Source organism: Opisthorchis viverrini, assembly GCF_000715545.1.
Source record: "Opisthorchis viverrini unplaced genomic scaffold opera_v5_524, whole genome shotgun sequence".
Lineage (NCBI taxonomy): Eukaryota > Metazoa > Platyhelminthes > Trematoda > Opisthorchiida > Opisthorchiidae > Opisthorchis > Opisthorchis viverrini.
In genome coordinates, this window is record NW_008752186.1 from 150,530 (window position 1) to 174,307 (window position 23,778).

The window sequence follows — 23,778 nt, forward strand, 5'->3', positions numbered from 1 at the left end:
CATGAGCAGACAAAAACAGCAATCCACAATAACGTTGAATAGTCCTCATTAAAGTTAATTGTTGTCCAGCAGAAAGTCGGTCAAACCATTAAATTTTTCTGCGCCAACAATCACTCGATTCCGTTTGGTTACTTCACAAACGGAATATGACGGCCGTTTCCCCGTCTGGTGATTTTCTTCCCAACCAGTGCATCAAGTTTCATAATTATCCTGACTAATGTTTTCCGGAATCCTCCCCCTTTCAGCAAAATGTAAGCACGCTTCTTTGAGCGCCTGTTCTCTCAGCCCCATAGTAATTGGACTTTTGGTGTTTTTACTTGAAGTTTGTTCAACCGGCCTGGTGTGCACTCGTTCGCTAAATGTGAGTTCATTAGCATAACTAATCCTTTTTCACATTATCCCATGTGCACCCAATTTGTTGCGTGGAGAAGTGGGTTCTTATCTCACTGTGGATTCCAACCAAGCCCTAAAGATAGTTAAATTGTTCAAGCCTTTGTTGAACAAGTTATAGGTTTGTAGGGTTTTTGATGCGCGTTAAGCATCTTGTTGATGTATATTGGTTGAGTAAAGCTGGAAATCGTGAGACATTCTGGATGTGACAACCAGGCTATTAATGACAGATGTATGGCCGTTGTCCAATATGGTGATTCCCCATTGAGTTTATAAGTTACCCACCATGCTGGTGAAGAAAGATGACAGTAGATTCGCAGGGTTTAAAGTAGTCTTGCACAGGTCTCCGTTGTTTGCTTCCGGATTAAACAACGGTGTAAATAAAAATGCAAGGATTAGGTTTGGATTGTATTAGTTGAATGATTTCTTTGCAGGCATCTCAAGTGCGGTATAAACGTATAAACATAATATGCACCAAAGTTGGTTTGGTCCGTACTCACAGATTTGATCGAGTTGAGTCATCCTCCTATCCTCAGTCAACAGGTAATGCAATCAGAAGGCACTAAGAGAGAGGACAGATCGATCAACCAATTTCTGGATATATACAATAATCTTTTCAAAAGGCTTTGGTAGACAATCGGCTAATTTCTACTACTGGGCAATGTTTGGCTTTTTACATGTGGCCTGATGAAGCTTTTATGTCAAAAGCGAGACTTTGCTTTGCCAAATATACCTATTGTTTACAAAGCCCCTCTGAAACAATGACTTCCTAATCGACGTCAAACCTTTTCCAATTGACTTTGCCCAGATAAATATACCTATTGTTTACAAAGCCCCTCTGAAACAATGACTTCCTAATCGACGTCAAACCTTTTCCAATTGACTGAATGCATGAACCTTGTCCATATGCAATTTATGTGATAATAACTACTTTTATTAACTTAGCACCAAGAAAAAGTGACTATGTGCTATCAGGGTAGATGGGCAGCACTCGATTTGCGAAAAAGCAAGGCAGACGTAAATCGGGATAAGGATTAGGTGGTAAAAATATCTCTAATCATTGAAGGCAACAACACAAGAGTATTAGAATCTGGTGCAAAACTGCCACACAACCATGGGGGGAGAAGGGCACAGTAAGAAGTGACAAGAAAGGAGAAATTGGGGCTACCTGTAAAAAAACCTATGTCCATAGGAAGAACGTCCCAAAAACACCATTCTAGAACAAACAGCCATCAACGAGATAGACCTAATGTGCTGTGCCAAACTAAATTAAAATAGACCCACTGCATAACGATAGACAAGAGGCAGCATGGTAGTCCGGCTAAGCGATAAAAAGCTCGCTATCGAGAACGAGCCTTGCGTGTCTTGAACAGTCTCCAACCGCACGCAAGGTAAATCACTCGGATCACAAGATTTCACGGCATCCAGACTGACAGTAAATGTTTCCATTTTCTATTGCCACATTATGGTGTATCCCCTGCAAAATTTTCGTCAACAAGTCTTTGGAGTGAAAAATGCAACCTTGTTGGTCAGCGGTCGCGCCTCAGCTAAGTAATTTGATAAGCCATTCCTAGCACTTTAGCAAATCCCACTTAGTACCCAGCATTCGCCTACGGACAGTTTAATTATTGACGTGTTATGGCAGATTAGCGCGTTTTACACTCCTAAGACAGTAGCGGTGAAAAATCTGAGAATGTCTCAGATCTTCAAGTAAGCTGGGCTGCGTTTCATAACCATACTGTAGGGCCGCCTCCATGGTTATTTGGTGGATACGGCTTGTAAAGTCAATGCTCTTTGATTCTGACGTCAAAATTGGCGTAAACTGGCATACGTTTCTCGTGTTTTGGTGATAATATAATTGAACCAGTCAATAAACTCAGGATCCTCGTTCTGAGGTTTTAAGGGGGTGTTTTAGAGTATAATGTCCTCAGTTAAGTAGGTGCACGGTGAAAATGCAAATTGTACAAGCAGCAAACGGAAAGTAATCAATCTGATCTGGTATCCTAGCTCAAAGTGTTTTTTGCACACCTGAATCAAACAGGCAGCTATTCCGGTCTTCAACATTCTCTCAAATAATGTACACGTATTGGTCGGCGAGAAACATTCAAGGGGCGCTCATACATTGCTTTGCACGAAGTTTAACTATTTCTTTCAATATTTGTATTTTTTGTGTAACCTACATCCAAATATCCGCCCAGGTCCGCAATCTGTTGCGTTTTAACATAGTAAACATGGACATGGTCTACTTTAAGTTAATGTTCATATGTTACAACACTCCCGTAGCATTTTGGTGGTAGATTGCAACCTCATTCGACTTCAAAGACTAATCCCCTAAGTATTACAACGAGAGACGCAATTTCAAAGAGTTTTCAGCAAATTTATGAGTGGTTGTTACGTCAATATCGAAAACTGTTTACAACTCTTGAATTAGCTGTCAGTTCACTCATTCAACAGCATCCATTTCCACAATGATGAAGACGTGTGCATGAAAACTATGTGAAGATCAGGCAATACTAAAGCATTGCCTCTCTAATCAATTCACCGATAAATTTCACGTGTATCGGTTGGCCTTATAACGCTGTTGCACAACTAAGCAAGGCGGATGTATGTTGGAGTAGCTGCATGGATGTCGGGATTAAGTTGGCTGAAAAACAAAATTTGTCAATTTGTCTACCATAAATTATTGTTCAATGGCGTTAAAGAAGGATCCAACGCTCTTGCAAGCCACGTCAGACTTGATTCATCATGCTAATTGTACCTGCGGATCCATATATATGAACCAAACGGCTAATGTTCTAGGAACGCAAATGGGCTAGTGTACAAAAAAGTGGCTGCAGAGAGCTTATTCAGACTGTGTAAGAAGCGCGATGTCTCTATAGTTTCTTTGGATCAATAGCCACTAAGTCAAGAAAATATACTGTAATACCTCGAATGTCGTGCCAACTCATGCGTGAAGGTTCCTTGTGCTACACACATTCGAAGAATATCGTAAACGGGGGGCTTACTTTGGTTGCAAGTCAAAATCAATTTAATTTGCAAAGAAGTGTATCCTCTCAACTGCCGGATTGTTATCTTTACAGCGGAAGTAAAAAAAGTTGCGTGTGCAAGTGTGTCTTCAGTAAGTTTTGGGATTCTCCATCTACCACTAACGCTGGGAGAAGACAAAATACATGTCTCAAGTACTATTCATTCGATGAAAGTACCATAACTTCCAAATAATCCAGCCAGACGAAATAATTTCTCTTAAGATGAGCCAAAAAACTATTTCCAGTAATCCAGATACCTGACATTTAGTTTGAAGGCGGATCACAGAAATTCGATAGGTAGTTTCATTGCTTCTTAGAAGAACTTGTCTATTGTTTTCCCAACTTTCTGTAAATATGACCATTCCGAAAAGTCACCATTTTTTCACAAAATCACCTCAATTTGAACATGCCTCCCGAGAACCTGAGCATCAAGTAGGAAACAACCCCAACAGTAACAGTGAAACCTGACTTTGTGCACACAGTCTCTCGAGTCCATAAATGGAGTCAGCCTACCACATCAAGCTCATTACCGCAAGGCCTGTTGTAGTGCATGTTCTCTGACAGCATGGGACCTGCGTGCCAGCTGGAGGAATCTGAACAACGCTCGATGTGCACAGTGTGCGCGAGACACAGATGATACGATCGGTGCTTGTATGGGTTTCGCAGGAGTAAGCCGATGTACTCATTGCTCTATGTGGGCCTGGTTATACTGCAAACGCAAGAAGTAACTGCGACGGCGCCGAATGGCCAAAATGAGCCGGTTTCTTCCTGGCACGGAGCTGGTGTTGCTGGTGTTGATGATGTTCGGAAAGCGCGCTGACGCTGAGCGTTGTTCCGCTACAGTGAGAGAAATACCAGCTTTAGAACTGGTGACAAAATCTCACTTCATGGATAGGATTGCCAGCACAAGCAGCAGCTGCTTAAGGATAACTTTTGCATGAGTTCTTTGAAGAAGCAGACAAGAAATTCAAAGAATACCCGGAAAACTTCCAAACATCTTACCAACAGACGCTATACATCACTAGGTTAAAATGATGCGCTGAATCTGAAGGTGTATGAATCTGCGCTGACTGCAACAAGAACAGCAGCACATCCTGGAAATTTGACAGAATTTTTTAGGTGCGACGCAAAATACAGAGACGCACGTTCCGCGATTCCTTGTGCATGTGAATTTCCAAAGTTTGAACAACTGAATTTCTGGCCTGATGACGACCGATTCGTTATGTTGACTAGTTGAGCAGGTATTTATACACGGAAACTTTTGAATTCTATTCTTCCTTTGGGTCAACCGGACCGGTGTTAGCGTTTAAATGATGTTCTCGATGCCTTTAATAAATAAGTAAGCCTCATCTGATCCCGTAACTGGCAGCAACAAGCTGAACTAATGCTGTTTGGTTTCAAAAAGATGGACACTAGTATCAAAACACAGGCTACTCCGAATCAGCAGAAGGCGGCCTTCTGCCTCACCATAGTCTGGTCCAGTGGACTAGTTTCTTATAAGATCTTTGAGGTGGTGTGTTCGCCTTAACAGACCACGAAACTTCGGGAGCTATGACCGGATATTGTGAATAATTGTAAGACGATTTGAAATATTCTTGAGGAAATGTCATACGTTTGTCTCCGATATATGCTTCTACCCAGTGGTACACCGGAGAACTTTCTAAATATTTCGCCGAGATGTACAAACGTATAGCATTCAAACACATGTAGATCATTCTTGTTTTGCCTTTTTGACACTGTCACATTTACCTCCTCCGGTTGCAACGGATTTACCTACGGCTAGGGTTGAATCGGCGCACTTCTGTGACACATTTACCACCTGTGGCCCGTGCGCACAGTGCAAATCGAGCACTGCATTATTTTCTCAGGAGGGCACGCAGCTCTTGTGCGATCGAGAGGATGCTCACAGCTGTCTTACTGAAATTCAAAAAGCGTTGTGGTAATGGACAGGGTCCGTTTGTGGAATTGAGGTTATTACAATCTAAAACTAGTCTAACTGGTGGATCAATCGATCGTGATTGTCCAAGTCCAGTCGAGGTTGATATCTCAACTGAGTCTTAGATGCCCTAAGTTTGCCCACCTTTGCATTTAGATCTGCTTGCCACAACAAGTTATTCAAGGGGTCATGAAGGTTTTTTTGCTGGTTTTAGAGTCAATGTCGGTTGGGGCGCAATACACGCAATAAGCGGACAAACATCAGCTTTCCGCTTGCGAGACTCCTTTACAGAGGTTACCAAACGAGGCGCAAACGGACGGCTATCAATGGGTATCTGGTCAACTAAGGTACTTTTCGCCCAGTAACCTAGTACGATGCCCAGCTATGCATAGTGTTTCGCAGCGGCTTCTGGAATACTAGATGTGCGTATCGGCAAGCGGTAGAAAAGTGTTGGGTCAGTCATTTGAAGGATCTTCATATTTTTTCTGATACGTTGCACATACAAGTTAGCGAAATACACTCATTTGCGACAGACTTACCTGGGACCCAACTGAATCTCTCGTGTGTGATGTTTCCAGGCAACTGAATGTGCTGGATCGGTCCGCCTCATTTTTAATTTGCGATGAGAAGGGCGAAACCTGTCGTGGGTTGTAGAAGAATTTTCAGCAACCTTATCAGTAGTGCATGCGAATATAGCAGATGTAACTTCAGAGGGAGTCCACTATCGGAGCAAGAGCAGCCTGTTGCGTTGCTTTTTTCAGAGTGCAAATAATAAAACTAGCCAGATAAACCAACGGTTGATGTTTTGAAAGATTGAGATGTTTGTTATCGTCAACGCTGTCTGACCTGCAGATATCGTGACCGAAACTAATGCAGGCAGACTGAGTTGTCCGTTTGTGTATGCTGTGTCAAAGTGTTCAGTAAAGTGGATGGTTTAATAACGCACAACACTCTGAATAACGGCTTTTTTCCAATCAAACGTCCATCAGAATATGGAAGAAGCTCCTAGGTCAGCAACAACAACTTCCAACACCCTTTCCTGAATAGTGTATGAACTGCCAGTCGAACCATATGTCTTGAACATGTTGACACCTACTTTGATAATACATTTGTTCCAACCACAAAAATAATATGACCTCAGTTGACTGAACCCGAAAGTCACAAGAACATTCTAGAAATAGATAACCAGATTTTCTCCGCACATTGGTATTTGACGTACATATTGTCCCAGTAAACGCGTCCTCTGGTGGACGTTATGACTCTATTGCAATCACTCAGCTGACCGACAAGACAATGCAGGAAAGTTTGATGCGTAGTTATTATTCACTTTTCTTACAACGCCATCAAAAATTCTTCCGTAATAAAGTTGCAACATATACTCAACCACCGTCCGTCATCCAAAAAAAAACACGTTTGGTCCATGTAACAGCTTTGAGCGACTGTAAGGAAATTTATATGAATAAAATCGTTTTATACCTACCTCCATCCAAAACCTAACGGTCCTATCGTTAAACTAGTTAGGCGCAGCTGAATGCAACTGTTCAGAAAAGTGCGCTGGTCGCTAGTCATAAGACTGGATCTAACAACTGAAGTTTCGCACTAAATACGTGTACATGCGAAACGATCCACAACAATTCGCTTGCATGTAGTTCCAATCTCGTTAGGAACTAGACGATTTTATATTTCGACCTGTTTCTCTCCGGACCTGGATGACTTCACGCTGAATCCAGCTCCCCGAAGTTACTCCACAAGGTGTTTACTACTGCGAAATCAATGCGCATACTGTGAACCAATGAACGTTATCGGCACGTCCAGTACCCTCGATGTCACATTTAAGAGGTGCTGTAACATAAGAAAGCAACAGTCAGTGCAGCAGAAGATATATTGTACGCTGATACTTTTCAACATCCAGCTGATGCCAATCACCTTTTGAAGAATGAAATCTCCAACAAATATTGGCCTATTATTAATGTTCGCTACACGCTGTCGTTTGTATACCGTTTAACAGTGATTGAAGATGGCGTCTTTTTTGTAGGCTTAGGAGGCCATTATTCCCACTTGGTTATGTTGATCCCAGTAAACACAAATCTGTAGTGTAGTTTGCTTGGCAACGCAGTTAGCAGGATGCTTCCGTACACTGTGGGTTGAATAGGGCTAAAAGAACATAAATATTATTCGATAACTGGTTTATACGATATGTAGGGTCCAACATTGTTAGTAGCCCCAGTAGATATCAACTCAAAGAGTTGGCCGAGAGATTTCTAAGGATGCTGAGTCTACTAGGCACCATCGATTTGCATCATTTTTACTGTGTGGGTGAGCACTGTGGACAAGAGAATAATGCTGTCTAAATCAAGACAGCTTTGAAGCTCGTTTTTCGTCACCCCTGACCACCATATATTGTATGCCGATGAGATACTCAACTGTGTTTCAGCTGAGTCTTCAGTTAGTGATATTCTCCGAACTGGCTGAACAAACTGTCTCATGTTTCACTTGGGACAACAGTCGAGATACTTTAGTATTTTTTTCTTGAAATCATGCATGGTATAGAGATCCGTTTCATGCTACCAATGACTTTTCAGCAACACGTTGACTAGTGTGCTCCATTAACCAAACTAGCTATACTTCTCATGAACATTCCGTTGGACTTTTACCTATGGGTGAGTACAGTTCTTCAGGACTTGATGGGACATGACCCTATCTCCTACATTGTATACGGTGCTTGAGAAGAATACACCTGATATGTACCTGCGTTCTATGCAAGTCTGTTTTTGCCGACAGGTGTTAGTTCTGGATAGGATTTTATTCTCTCCGATAATCAGCTAGACATATTTACGTTATCATCATCTTAGATTCCAGCTCTGTTTACCTCCACAACAGCAATCCTATTTAGCTGTAGTGTAGCGTTTTGCAACAAATGGAGCGTGCAGTCACGTATCTGTAACAATCAACTATTCATATTTTTCACCGTGGTCATATTTGAGTGTAATAGGGCAGGACTTGTCTTCTACAGTTTAGGTTTTCTTCTGTTGTTTATTTCAGTGTGGATTCACCGCTCTTTAATTAAACAGTTCTTCTTCTAGAAGACCATAGCCAGGAAACCCCGAAAATTTCGTCTACCGATCACATCCTAATACGACAAATAATTCACAATCCTTTACGTTTGACTCGCCACTCCGTGGAAGAACAATTCAACAGCATAAGGAAAGATTTTATTGGGTGCACTCCTATGCTTCCATCCCTTTTAGTCCTGAAAACAATCCCCTCTCCCCTCGGTGAGAAACACACCCTCTACATTCACAGCACAACGATATTTCGTCCCGCTTTGTCAAGTTGTGTTAAAACTCATTTTATTTACCGTGACGAGGATGCGCGGTATGCTCCCAGTCGGGACGGAGTGCAGCCAATTAATTCTCCCACTCCTCACCCCGCCAATCACACACGCACAAACTAACGCATACAGTTGGTTGTTGTTCCTAGAAATCCGTTGATCTCTGTTGTCACACAAGGTCTGTTCACTCTCTCATTCTCGATACGCAGGGATTCGTTCACTGGTCTCTCTCAGACCCACGTACCTGTTCACACCCTAATTTTACACGTCCGCACTCAACAGCCCAACAAAACAGAAAGTGAAGCAGAGAAGGCGGAAAAAGCTAGTTGTTAAGAAACGGGTTAATAAACGCCAATACGCGGTAACGGTCATCCTACTAAATACGAAAGTATTTGCGGTTATAAACAGTCGTACACTGTCGCACGGCCTGGCACGCCGCTTGTAATTCATCCCTATACACACCCACACAGTTCAAAGCATACAGCGTTACAAAAGTAAACCGATTTTGAGGTGTGCACCATCCAACTTCCTAATCAAAGGCGGAAGGCATACGCCCGGTTAGAAGAGATGGTATTCACGGTGTTGCTATATGCTTTCAAGTCAGATTCAACAGGTTGCCCGAATATACCAATAACTGAACAGGAATTTTTGAACTGACGTCATTTGGGGTTCAAATCATCGCTGCGCTGGTGAGTCACGTGATTCATACATCTGATTTCCAAGTTTCATATGTATTTGCTTTCAGTATAATTGTACTTCGAATTAACCATTCACCATCATTCATTATCACTCATAAATTTATTCTATGAAAGTTTGGTATACATATTTCCACAGGGCACTGTAACACTGAGGAAAGCTATCGTTTATAATGCTGGTCAACTATTACGTTTAAAGTAAAGAAAGGACTATATCCTATGCGTCCATTTAGCGAGAATTAACAGGATGGTTGAAAAATAATATTTTCTATCCTGACTGTACAGATCACCTGTCAACCAAAAGCGAATTGTCCACCGAAACTTGGGCGTCAAACCCGTATTCTTCGATCTCATCGACTCAAATAATCAGGTGTAATGAAGCTGATAATGAGTTTAGCTTACTTGAGATTTTGAATGTGCACACCTAGAAAAGCCCTATGGAGACCTTTCAAAGGCATTTTGCCTTTCAAAGAAGCAATCTCTCCACGACTGAACATTTTCAGTCTCCTCTGAAAATATCTAATTTAATCGTATACTATCAACGCCTTAAGGACCTATCAGGTGGCAGAGCCGTAGCCATAATTAGCCCACGTATTCCGAGATTTTTCATGGAAAAGAGCTTCTACATACGGTTTTTCTTGGATTTCTATTGTGTTTTTACAAACTTTACATGTTTCTGTTGATTGGAGTGTTATGAGCTGACTACAGTCACTTAGGCTTGCTACAATGGCACAAGATGTACCTGTCGCATTCAGAACCCCACAATGGGGCGATTCATGACCACACTTGCTATGACAACCTCTCCATAGAAGAGTGAATTTTTGTCCAAAAAATAGAGTAGGCAGCTCCTGATCTGAGTAAAGAGACTTTTCATTTGGCAGCATCGCCCTCAGTTTCGTTTGAATGTAACCAAACGTTAATTAGTCATTACACATTTCTGACCAGTATTGTTGTCTTACTCCGTCCAAACAGGCTGCTAATTCCACAGGTTACATACTCATGTTTAAGAGAATCATCATCATCGACAGCATGACATCAGTGTTCAACACCGATTCCTCATTGCCGTACAACCATGACTTATTTGAAAGCCTTATTGTAAAGAAAAGAATAAAGTTGGATGGGGGATTGACTTAGTGCTAGCTTAACACAATAATTCTGAGGTACCTACACCTCCAGACATTCACTCAGGCAATCTGGATAGAAACTGACAAGAACACCACTGACATCGGTTGGCAGCCATATCTTGTAGTGTCTCCAACCAGGCACAGTGAGGACCACGCGGTCCCCATCCTGGAAGGCGAGTAGCACCGACAGCACCCAAGCGTTTCGTGATCTCCTTCATACTCCTCTGCCAAGTCAAGGGTTGGCCACTCTGAATTAAGCATGGAAAACAGCACTCTCTTCGGCGAACGATGGTTCGGCATACGTAACACATGTCTCAACCAACGCAGCCTCTGGTGCTGGAAACATTCTTCAATGGAAGTACCCGCTCTTGAAGTACCCAATCTTGATTAACAGTGATCACTAGTTTCACTGGGTCAAACTGAACTAAAGGCAGTCTAATCGGTTGAGCCACGATTAATAGGTGAACTACAGTTGTAACATCAGCTGGAAAATTGTTTGAGTTGTAAACTGTCCGCAGGGTTTCGACGTATACTATTATTTGCACACAAGTTTCATTTGAATGCAAAGTCAAATGTATCCAGCTGAGTGTCGACGAGTCTTCGGCAGCCCTACAAATAGTGTGTCCTCAGGATTGTTTGGTATTCCCCTAAAACACTCATTTCAACACCATTTCTAAGCATCGGAACTCAGAAAATCATACTCCGGTCATTTTCGATTGGACAGCAGTCCCATAACCAAGCATACTCATCATGATGCCGTTAGGTGTTCCTTGCAGATGAAAATGACTTCTTTTCTCGTGCTTTACAGCAGTCTATGCCTTTTGATAGCCCTGTGGAGTCTGGCTAGCTAATGCGCTTTATACACACTACCAGGTGCTCCAGTGAGCCTTTCACACCATTCGTATTCGTATGTTAACTTTACATCCTGTTGCTTCAAACTTTTCACGAAACGTGAGCTGTGGAACTATACGAACTTACAAGTTATCCAAAGTTGAGAAAATTCTAGCATGAACCATATTCAAGCTGCCTCAGTTCAAGGATGACCAAACTGAAGTCTGAAACTTATAGCCACCACTCCGCATTCTCCAAAACATAGAAGCTGCTCTGAAATTCAGTTTTGAGTTTGCTCTACCTTTGCACGTGGTCTCTATAACCTTGCAGGACAGTGAAGACAAACTTTTACCGCCAATAAAAAAATACGGATCAGAGTAAAGGATAGAAAAAATGTAAAATTTTATTTCATTTCCTTCTTTTTTTTAAAAGCATCATTAGTAAATTTGAGCGAAAAATTGTGAAGGAACCTTAATCAGTTTGAATTCTATGCTTCCACCTCATTTTATGAACCCCTTGAAGTACTGAGCTACCTGAAGAGAATTCGGGATGTTTGATCTTGTGAGGTACACTATGCATCCTCATCGCCCGTGAAAGTGCGTTTGAAAAGTCACTTTTTTCGGTTCTTTTTGCGTAAAATTGTTGACTAGCTTTAATTTAGTGGGTGTTAAATTAATTGACGGTAATATACAGAACGAACTGAGCCAGTGTTAGGCCAACAACAATATCAACTGTAGTAGCGTTCCAAAATTTGAATTTCCATTTCTATTCCCAAGGTAATTCCTCATTGATATACTGAAGTTCCAGAAGGAGGCCAGATTTCGGCAGATTTAACAGTTCGTACGGAGAATGATCACCTAATAACTACCTGACTAAAACTTTCATTCCCGTAGATACGAATCTGGAAAGCATTGACTATCGTTCTTAATGGAACACGATGTTTTTTGCATTGTTAATAATACCTCCGATTATTGCCCAACCTTACTGCATACCTTATTGTATACTTTATTGCATACGTCTGGCCCAAAAAGTTGTTATTTACTCCCTACTTTATACTACTTATCCAGCAGTCAGTCTAAACTGTCAAGCTGTGATAGCGAACAGCAGCTGCCATATTAGCGCGAACATATTGAATCAAATAACCTTTCAGTTAGTTGGTGCATTGAGAGGTGCAGCCAACTGAATTCTTGGTTTTATTTGTTACCGTAAGAGCACTCGGGTTCGGGGTTTCCGTCTGAAAACGTGAAGTGCCAACTACTTAATCCATTGTATCAAAATTGTTAGGTTCGAAATGCTGGAACCTAAAGGTTAAGTAAACGGTACATTGATGGCCATGGACCCAGATACCGCTACGAAACCCTGGTCAGACAGGTGACCTCATGGGTAAGTTCCTCGCTGAGGAGGTCAACCGCGCTGCTGGCCAGGTGCAATAAGTTCCACCTTTTTCATGCTTCAAGATATACTATCTGTAGATTAGTTCGACCGAAATTCACGTCTACCAGCAAGTAATAAACGTAAGATGTAATGTTCTCTCTTTAGTGACGCGCCTTGTTAATCTCCGTGTTATGAAACGTATTTTTTCGGTCGTCTTCAACTTTCCCAAACACTGGAAGAAATTCACCACCGGCAGCATAGCTTCCATAATACATCAAAGCGATTAAATTAATGAGTAGAAATGATCCCCTAATCCACCGTAAACCAGAGACCATTGTACTCGTTTTTATCTCATAAACATCTCATGATCGAGTGATCAATCGACATCATCACTCGATAAAACCAAGTGCAGCGGTAATTCTTGTTGGGAAGGAATTTTAGCGGGGATGAGAGTCTGCAAGAGAAAGAGCTCAGCAAAGCGGTCAGTAAAACTATCGTTTTTTATGCCCTGACACTTCGAAACATGAACGAAGTAGAAACCGAGTACAACATAAAACAGGTTGATAATATTCGTTTACAGAGAAACCGTACCGAATCACAACAAAATATATTTTCACGTCATTTGAATGCAACGCTCTATCGCTTCTGCTTTTGATTTTTCTGTAAGCTCTGTTTAAACATAAAAGCAGTGTTTATGGAATGGATGCTGCTTGGCTTCATCTAGGAAATGAAGATGCGATATCAAACACAATAAAAACACTCAATGAATTGCCCTTCAGTAAGGAAAATTTCACACTACGGATAATTATTGGATTTCTCAAGGATTTATTGTTGAAAACCTCATACGGAATAGGAGCATTCTGCATGACCACAAGGGGTACCCAAGGACTATAAAGGGTTTTGTCCCTCTCAAAGAGATATCGTTCTGTTAGATGGCTGATTTTTCTAAATCGCAACTCACCTCATCTGATATGATTCCCAAGTATGTGGTCAAATGAGTACCGTGTTTGCGCGATTTTGCATTCTGGCAATACATTTCGCCGAAAAAATGTCACTGAATGAACAGCAACAGTAGGATAGATTTACCGGTAAACTTACTACAATATAAAACAATCCTGGGATCAGCCAGTCAGAGCTATATAAAAACATTTCTTCGTTTAATAACGTAAGACCTCAGTGAAACCACCTCTCACAAAAGGACACTATTGGATGGCTTATTACTTTTGGGTGTTTGGTCTATTATCTGATGGTCCCTGAAGAACGGCCACCCCTTTCTCACTTGGGCTGTAACCCACTGAGTGATTCTACCCGTAGTGATATCTTGTGCCGTACATGTATCATATATATATATATATATACCAACTGTAAATTAACCCGATCCGACAAAATGCATAAATGAAGACAGCTAAAGGTCCACTTCATACGCGATATAGTTTACAGCTCACACATTTTGGCGAAGCTCTTCCGTGTAAACCAGTTAAGACGCAGTCAGCTATGCTAAGAGGAAGCAATAAATTTAAAATATCTTGGATATATTCTGAAACTGTTCAGCGATAGCCGTCTTCAGAAAAACCAAAACACAATAGGGAAGGATTTCCCGCAACAAAGACCAATTTTTATCAATGCTGTGGATATTGTGCCCAAGCAGTAATCATTGTGCTATTGAATGCAAGTTTGTGTTAGTAAAAGAATGAACGAATGGAGTTAAACAGCCGGTTAACGTGTCTCAGGTAGGATTTGACAGGTCCTGCTGCCACGCGGTAAAGTGCAGTCTTTCATACTAAGACTTCACGTTTCTCTTTGGCACACACCGAAATTTTATGTGACCATTGGGGCTGGAATAATGCTCCTTATTTTCACTGGGAAGACTAAAGAACTCACTCTACACAGAGCAGATTTTTCAGGTTCGTTAATTTTGTTCTACTTACCTACTACATCCATCATTTCAATACTTGAGCGACAGCTCAAGCCACATCACAAAGCAGCTGTGCCCGGAACACTTCTGAAACATCACGCCTACCGGTACCCTCGAGTGACTATTAAGAGCAACTTTTGCATTAAGAAACAGAGCTGTTTATCATTTTCTACCACATCATAATCACTTGTTTGCCCACAAGGTAGAAAGTTGCATTTCCTTTTGGTTGAGAACCCCTCAGTGATTCATGAGAGAGTTTCGAAGGGGATAGATCTATTACTTGGCCTTCATCGACCTCGATATTCGGCTGATAAATCCAGACATGATACCTGACGGCATTTGGCGATCCCTGTTGAAAGAGTTGGGTTTTTTCATACCCAACAGTGAATTACGCGAGACCGGATGAATATATTGGATTGAATGTCAATGTGAAAACTCAATGAAGAAACCACTGAACATTCCACCTCCCTTTAGTTGGGCATACGGGTTTCTTGATAACCCCGTGTTAGAGCAGTCGAAATAGAGAACCTTGTTTGCAGTTGGCTCGTCGACCCATACCTAAACAGCCCAGTTTGTAACACTAATAAACAAAATCTCACACTTGGAAGCGTTTTTGGAGGCAGTTCAATTTTTAAGAAAATAAATGCGGTATAAAAAATATTTGTAAATGCAGAAGACCTGTAAATCGCGGTTTTCGTGCAGTCAGCAAAACTGATGTGTGAAATAATCGTAAAGACATGTCTAGTCAGTCGAGACAATCACTTATTCGGTGTAAGTGCAGCCATCATATAACCTTTCCAGTATTTTATGGAAGGCGTTCAAGTGAATTTTTATTGTATCGTGCCTTTTCCCGATCAACTCGAGACTGTTAGGTGCCTTACTTTACGAACTATCACTTCTCAAACGTACGTAATTTATCCATAATATAACTGGACGAAGAATGTCAGAAAGTAATTTTTGCGTCTCTATCCATACTTCCACACCATGGTGCTTCAACTTGTCTCAACATGCCTAATCATTTCTCTCCAACTTCGTTACTGCTTGAGTCACCGCTTGAATTTGTTCTGCCTGCCTCCAAAATGTAGTGGATCGAACTGCTCCTAGGGTATTTGATCGCTTCATATCTGCAGCTTAAATTACTGCTACAATGCTGGGTGAAATCAAACACATATCACATGGCTGCAAAAGAACCAATGGATTCGGTGTATAAATGTGCTAATCTGGACTGGCTGGAGATGAGATTATTTCTTAAATCATGAATGTCCGTGGATGTTTCGCAAACCCGCCACACTTATGTCAGCGAGGCGACGTCAGTTTGTCTGTTGAGGGCAGTGTATATACTGATCCATACTTCTTTATGGATTAAAAATGTAGCTTCTAATCCCTAAAGGAGGTACAAAAACTGCTAATCTTTGAAGAATTGTGTATTCAAAGCACAATAAAGTGCACCATGTGGTTATGGGAAGAGGGAACACTTCAGCGATAGATGAATTACTCGCGCTTCATAAGTTATGCTGGTACCCCGTACGCCAGAGCACCACCTACCACTCATAGCTCTTTTCACCCAGCCATGTGTATATTGGGAACAGTCGAGTAGCAGACAGTGTATGACTTAGCAGCGGAGTAATAAAACACTTGCTGGCAAAGTCAGCTCGAGTCGACAACTTCCTTCTCCTTGAACGGTGGCCCTCGAACTCAACTCGCTAGGGGAAAATGATGCTAATATACGTTGCTCAATCATGCATCCAGTGGCGCTCGTTTATCAAAGCTATTGCCTTCAGTTCTTAGAGCAGAGTTAACTGAACATACTACCAATGCCATACGTTATCCAAACTTCCGGCGATAACGCCTGCAACAGCTGGAATTAACAAACTCATGGTATTCACTTTATGGCTGATAAACTGCCTGACTAAATAACTGAGTGACCCTGGTCGCTGCAGCAACATCCACTTTAAACCACTTGCCCACGTGAAATCAACTACTCACAATCGTATTTTATTAGGATGAGGTCGCAAGTATGATTCAGTTAATTATAAAGTTAAATAGTGTGGAAACGTTGAGCAACACTGGTGAACTGCATCCTTAAAATCACCACAAATTTCCTAAGTACGTCATTCATTTTAGACATTTCAATAAAATGGTTTTATACGTTGCGACCGTAGTTTTGTAAGCAAAGATTAACTGGTTGGTTTTTTTAAGGCGTGACAATTCTCATTCATCTGTTTTATTCTCGCGACCAGTTTTTCCTTCAACTTACTCTTTGTAGTGGGTTGTTTTGCGCGCAAAAGCTGTCCGAGTAATGGAAAACACGAGTTTCTGAAGCGTCTTGGGAATAGGTCTAAGATATTACTAACGTGAGTTGAAATGCCTTGTCTGAGGGTCTAAATGCTAGAATCATCTCTGAGAAGGTCCACTAAAATTTACCAACTGGATAAACTAATTGCGACTACATAAATAGGAAAAAAACAGATGGGGATTCGTGATTAAAAGCGTTGTATCCCGCGACCGACTGCTTTGCATCAAATGTTTATTATTAGGTGAGATGAGTTGGAAAAGACGATGACGCTTAATTAACAGAGTAAATATACTGATAGTCCGTTTACAGCTAGTCAAAATAGTACTGTGTTTGCAAATGGTGAAGGATGTTCCTGGTCCGAATATGTTAACCACAGTGAATGAATCTAATGCAGTGGAATAGACCCTGATTGCTGACCTACGCCGAGGTGAGTAAACATGCTGTACCTCATCTCTTAGCGGACGCTCCATTTCAGAACACTCAAGATTTGTTCCGAATACGTTCCAAATTTATGTGCCCATACTTCAGCACAAGTTATGTTGTCACCAATTCCGACTTTTCGTTCAGAAAGCCGATTTACCAACTTACGTGTTCAATCCTGTCTCTTTCATTATCAGCCACTGCACTTTTGTTCCCAATGGCCTCCAGTGAGCTAGTGCGTTGCAAAAGTAGCGAAAGTCCCCTCACAATATTCATCGGAAATAACAGCGCCAACAGTCAACCTAGTTTCAACAGATTGTGTCCATACTGCCTGACAAAGTCTAACCACCCACGACTGGGACGCGGAGAAGCTTACGTCTGTGGTTACAAGCCATATCGATGTGAAATATGCAATTACTCGACAACGACAAAGGGAAATTTGGCCATTCATCAACAGTCGGACAAACATTTAAACAATGTCCAGGTAGGTTATTTGTTTCCCTATCTCATACGCATGCGTTTCCTCATGTTGGTTCACCTCGTATTCGGTTGCTCTTAATACCACCTAAGGAGTGTTTTTGATCGAGATCACGCTAGCCCAGTAAGCATCAAATCGACCTGTCACGACATGAATTTTGCCCACCTGTGTCGTGTGAACTAGCCATGTTATTCATCCCTTGTCGAATCGCAAAGCAATAGATTTCGATTGTTAGGCAGGATTCATTCCTTCGATAAGAGCCATCCACACTTACATGAAGCCAGTAAGGTTGACCCAAGAACCCCTGACACATAAATCTATTTGCCATTCACAGCCCTTATGAATTCTGGCTGAGTGCTATGCATTGTGTTGCATCTAGCGGATGATGAACTGCATAAAATTTGGTGGATGAACTCCAGAATGGAGACAAATGGTGATAATTTTTCGGCTTTTACAATATTTTGGATAATTAACTTAGCGATTCAAGCCCCCAGTTCCTTGTTAATCTTGTGGCTTGACTTAAGCCTCATCTCAACAAAGGAAACTGGACTCGAATACCAAATTATTTTTAGCGAAGCAAGTTGCATGAAGCCCCAGGAGGGGTTCCACAGTTTATTGAGGGTTGTGACAGTAAATTTGCTGAATTATCCCGTAATGTCTAGTCTGAGAACCTCAAGAATTTTCCCCACACCGGTGTTTGCATTTGAATTCATCACAAATGATGAACTAAAATACTGTCTACAGGAGCAACATGTTGTGTAGCGAAACGGAGTTATGCTAAAATAGATTTTGTGCAAGTAGATGTACGTTGCACTACAGTTAATTCTTTGATAAACGCAACATACTAAACGAGAGATTCAATTCAGTCCCCGTGAAAAACAAAATGGTTTGCAAATGAGTGTATTTATCGCAATCGGTCCAATTTGGGTTCAAGTATAGCATAAGTTTGACGGGAACTAAGGGAGTGCGACTACCGGATGAGCTTCAAGAAGGGCGAAACTGGTTGTGGGCTGTCGGGAAGTCTTCAGCAACCTTGTGGGCAGTTTTTTTCATGGTAATGTGTTTGTTTTATGCGATACTAATCGAATGTGATCAACTTAATTCAACAGGAGCTGGAGCAGACAGGCGTTAAACCGGTGACAAAGACCCCCACATGCTCTACACACACTCATCCAGCTTTTTCCATGTTGCCTTCGACGCACTTACAGTCAAATGTCCAGAAGGCCAGTGTTGACACAATCTCCCCTTGCGGAAGCAGTGACCCATGTGTTCCACGTCGAAACGGGGAACCGGGCAAATCTTCGTTCATTTTTCCCAGGGAGTCATTGACATCGGAAACTGATGAAGAGGATTTTGCTGCATTTAACAACGGATACTTACATATGACCAAATTATCGGTTGACTGTAATTCCGAAGACACGTTGAGCACAGAAAAATTTGTTGCAAAACTCACCGAGTCATCACCATACCCGTTCGCTTGCCAAGTCTGCTTTGCATTCACCACTGACAAATTGGATGTATTGCTGAAGCATGCAGAACGCATCCGCATACCTCTAAATCAGAACCATATGACTCCATTCATCACCACCCACTCTGGTGGCTTTTGGCTCTGTCGCCTGTGCTCCTATAAAAGTCCGCTGAAAGCAAATTTTCAACTGCATTGTAAGACAGAGAAGCATTCGCAGCGGCTGAGCCTCCTGTTACATGTGTGCGAAGGTGGCCCAGCAAACCAGTTACGTGTTTTTGGTCTAAACGTTTCTGATCACAAAGGTGGTACTGGAACACAAAGTCATTTGGAACTCATACGGCTTTTTGAAAATGGACAAGTCCAACGACAAAACAATGTACATTCAACATCAAACGTTCAGCTGCTTTGTTTGGCTTGCGACGTTTCAACCACATCTGTACACAAGTTTCGGATCCACTGCCAGTGTAGTCGTCATTTACGAGCGGTGGCTCTTTTCAGTTGGTTGGTAAGTACGCGGAGCTTTTTGTGGAACAAGCTTGCTACATGGTCCCTTACATACATGGACAAGCTACGAGAATCAGCTGCAGTGGAGGACTCGGATCACGAAATCAGACCTGTTTCTGTTTCGGGAAAATTTAGTGAAACAATACGCAAATTGTCCCACATGTTAACTCAGGTACATGTTGAGTACAGATGTTTCTCCGGGTGCTCAAACGAGGCGGGCCAGGAGTACGAGGATACGCTTCAGTTTGAAACGATGGCTAAAGCTCTTTCACATTGGCATTCATTGGAACACCAACAAAGAATCATGCGTCAAGTGAGTCTCCGCGTGACACCGTACCAAATACAGAAACTATGCCCCTCGTCCACATGTGAGATCTAAATCACCATATTCAGAATACAAGCAGAGCAAAGACAGTGTAAATTGCTCGTTCCATAGTTCCTATTTACATAACTCATTCATATGATTGGCGATATCTTCTGTTTGTTACTTGTACCTACAGGGGCACTGATACAGTTCCTAAAAGGGGTTTCTAGCCGATACGGTGGAATGACGAGAAAAACAACGCCCATCAAGCTAGCCCAGTTAATTTTTGAAATACCCCTACCAAGTGGACCGACCGAGTGCGCAACGAAAAGTCTTGTGTAAAGCCATCAGATCTTAGTTTTTCGTTGCTCTGACCTTGATAGTTACCCTGTAAATTATTTGGATAATATATATGAATTAAGGGACCATTACTTGGTGGTTTTTAACAACGAAGCAAGGTCATTGTGTGAGAAAGGATATAAATCCTTTGCCATAATTCAACAGAGCTTTCAAATACCTAGTAGAAACGTCAAGTACTGCGGAATATTATAAGGCGATTAAACCTTGAAGAGGAAATATTAAGTCCAAGTCATCCCAAAAGACCATGCGGCCTTGGATAATCAGCGTTCTTTATTCACAGCCGGACAGGATGCACCACCATGTCGAAGCAAGAGGTCATTAATTGGTGGCAATCATCATGAGTCCTTAACTTACAGCTCGACCTTGCAAACTTCGTGCATAATTTAATCGATAAATTACCGGCTGCCACATGAATAGCTACTCCAAGCTCATGGTAATGACTATGACGTTACTCTGGTTAGTTTGATATAGCCCTAAAACTACGGTTATTTTCTGTTAATAATGCATATCTTCATACCAACCCTATGCTCAGGATGTGAATTAAAGTTGATTTGGGTTACGAAAGAGCGTAAGCTTTCATAATGATAATTGAGAAGAAGTGAGAACCATTTCCAACTGAGACCATGGTAAATTTAAGCAATAAATATAAAAGATTGACGAAATGCTGTGGAATTTATTTGGGCGGAAGTGTGGAATTTCAGCTTGACCTCACAAGTGGTAGGTAATAATAAGGGGAACTTAACGACAATCGTAGCTCTCAAAATTCAGTGTTAGTATATATATGCGTGCTGACATAAAAAGGAATTTGCATTTGTAATAATCGCCTTTGGTCCATTTGTATTGCTGACGCTACTCTGATATGATCACACTTCAACCGTCCCATCAACGCTATCCATGAGCTTGTCCCTAAGTAAATTTTATTGGTTCAGATAATTCCCATTGATAAATTCGCAAATACTGAATAAAACCTACCGTGCGCTCTAACTGGTAGGCGTTTCTATCGTAATTTTATTTAAATAAATCACGAGCTTATGTAATAAAGTTATTGGCAATGTAATTATATTTTGTTGAGAGAATAAACTCTAAATACTTCCTAACTGATGTCGAGTGTGATAAATCATCAAACAACGCAAAATCAAAACACGTTCTCTGTGAAGATTCCGAATGTTTCCACCTAGATTTAACTACCTACAACCCCTTATGTCGGCGGTCTTTTGGCTCCAATTTGACCTTTCAGCAACCATCAAAAGAGCCTATTCTACAATTAGTCCATCTCAAAAAGCATACAAGTAATTTTTTGATTTGGATGGGATAAGGCTTCAACCAAAAACGTCATCAGTGGTCAATGAAAAGTGAAACTAATATCCTATGTCTGGTATTCACGGCTACGCTCTGCAGCAAGTATCAAACAGTTCAAAACAGAAAAATTCTAGCCTCCATCCATTGAGGGAATTGCTTTTAACACCCGCTTAAAAGATGTTCAAGTCTGGAAAAAATGTAGCGTTTAGGGACCAATCACACCTAATCGCTGACAAACGACGTATGTAGATGGTTTTCTGCCAAAACGTCCACAAATCTGGTTCTTTATCGCCCTGCAGTCGACCCACTGGATCAGCACCAGCGAATGTCATTCCAACGTTCAGGCCTGCCGCGAAGGCATCGAGGTTATCTGGGTACTGGATGAATTCAAAGGATCAGTTCACCAATGGACAAACCTAATAGCCCAAATGTTAGACAGTGTTGCGATGAAACAACCACAGATTTCAAGCGGGAATTCTCAGAGTACCGATGAATCAACATGCGCGGTAACGATGAGTAACTATTTTCCGCCTATGAACGGAATGTATTCGCCGGAGATGGCCCAACTAAAAGACGCAGAGTTCACAAAGATACAAAGTAAGTTCAGTGAACTCCAAGGCTTCTTTATGACTATTTTTCCAACCTCAGTATCGCTTGACATTGTACCTACCTTCCATGACTAAACCTTGCAGCTTTCCAGCCTTTAAATCCATAGAAGCAAATTTGATAACCTTGGAGATAGGAAAGATACGAATTAAATTTTAGGAGGAGTAACTATGGGATGCATCAAAATAGTTGCTTATTGGGACACAGTTTCGCTTAGGCGGGTCAGGATATCCTGAAAATAAAGAAGTCTCAAGTGCCCTTGTGGTATCAGTGCTTGCCATAGACTAATTTGGATTAGTCTACTTCGTTATTATGAGTACTAAAATTCCGTGCACTGTTCACAAATTAACCATGCTCTTTAAAAAGACGTGGACGAAGGTGCACTTTTTAAATGATACAAATACACTGGTAATCTTTTACCTCTGTTAACCTCTTTGCTTCCCCACCCCAATCGACATCTTTCGTTTTCGTGGTACCCTGTCCAAGGAATCTTCGAACCATGAGAGTCTTCACAAGGTACCCACGTTTTCCTCACAGCACTTAACTCTGTCCGATCTGTTTGATCACGAAATATTATTATGCTAGACTAGTGCGCTGATTCCCACCAAATATAGGAGATTGATCGGCTTGTTCCGCTTCATCTAAGGCATCGATATCCGAACAGTTTTGGATTTCTGCTCGAATTTCCCGACTTCTGATAACCCATGCCGCGAATCTCGTGTGATCCAAGCTGATGAGCTCTGGGTTGGTATCCGATAATACATATCCGTAAAACATTGTGATCGATGTTTAGCACATCGCTGTTCCGAAAAGAATTTTCTGACGCTAACTCCCAAAGATCTCTGCCTCACATTTCAAATGGCGACGAAATACAACTTTTTATTAGGAAAGGGCTTGAAGTTCTTCAGGAATATGGTGGCGGAAATTACATATCTTCGGGCGCCCATTGATAGTTTGTCCATCGAGCTTAGCAATTTATTGATGACAGCTTCACTGACAAATCATAATCGGTGCAATGTTAGGGGAAGTTCCGGTGCGCCCGTTACGTTTCACACCTTTTCACGACTTTGAGATTAGTTAAAACCTTTTCATTTGATAGGTGCGCATAAATATGGGATGTTCCTATTTGCTTGCAATATATAAAATTGTTAACATCCGAGCTCATTCCTACAGGAATAAATAAAATGTGAGTAACGAGTTGATGATTTAGGTTGTAAATTGTTAGAGATTGTACAACCGAATTACCGAAGAAAAAAGCCTAGTGTTTCTACTTCTGGTAGGAGAATTTTTATGGCCAAAAGACTGATTATTATTAGGGTTATTTCCCCATACCATGCTGACCTATTGAACGTACAGAACGTCCTAAGTTGTCCGAAAACAATCATTTAGTTCTTCACTTATGGTCATCCCCGCGACTACCT

General features: G+C 41.4%; 1 protein-coding gene across 1 annotated transcript; it reads left to right on the forward strand.

The window, feature by feature from the left end:
* Nucleotides 1–17,535: 17,535 nt before the first annotated feature.
* On the forward strand, nucleotides 17,536–22,348 carry T265_15466 (hypothetical protein; the record flags this gene model as incomplete). Its single annotated transcript, XM_009178264.1, has 3 exons — nucleotides 17,536–17,822; nucleotides 18,926–20,101; nucleotides 22,051–22,348. Coding segments are annotated over 3 exons (1,740 nt in total), but the record flags the coding sequence as incomplete, so codon positions are not given.
* Between the last annotated feature and the right edge of the window lie 1,430 nt (nucleotides 22,349–23,778).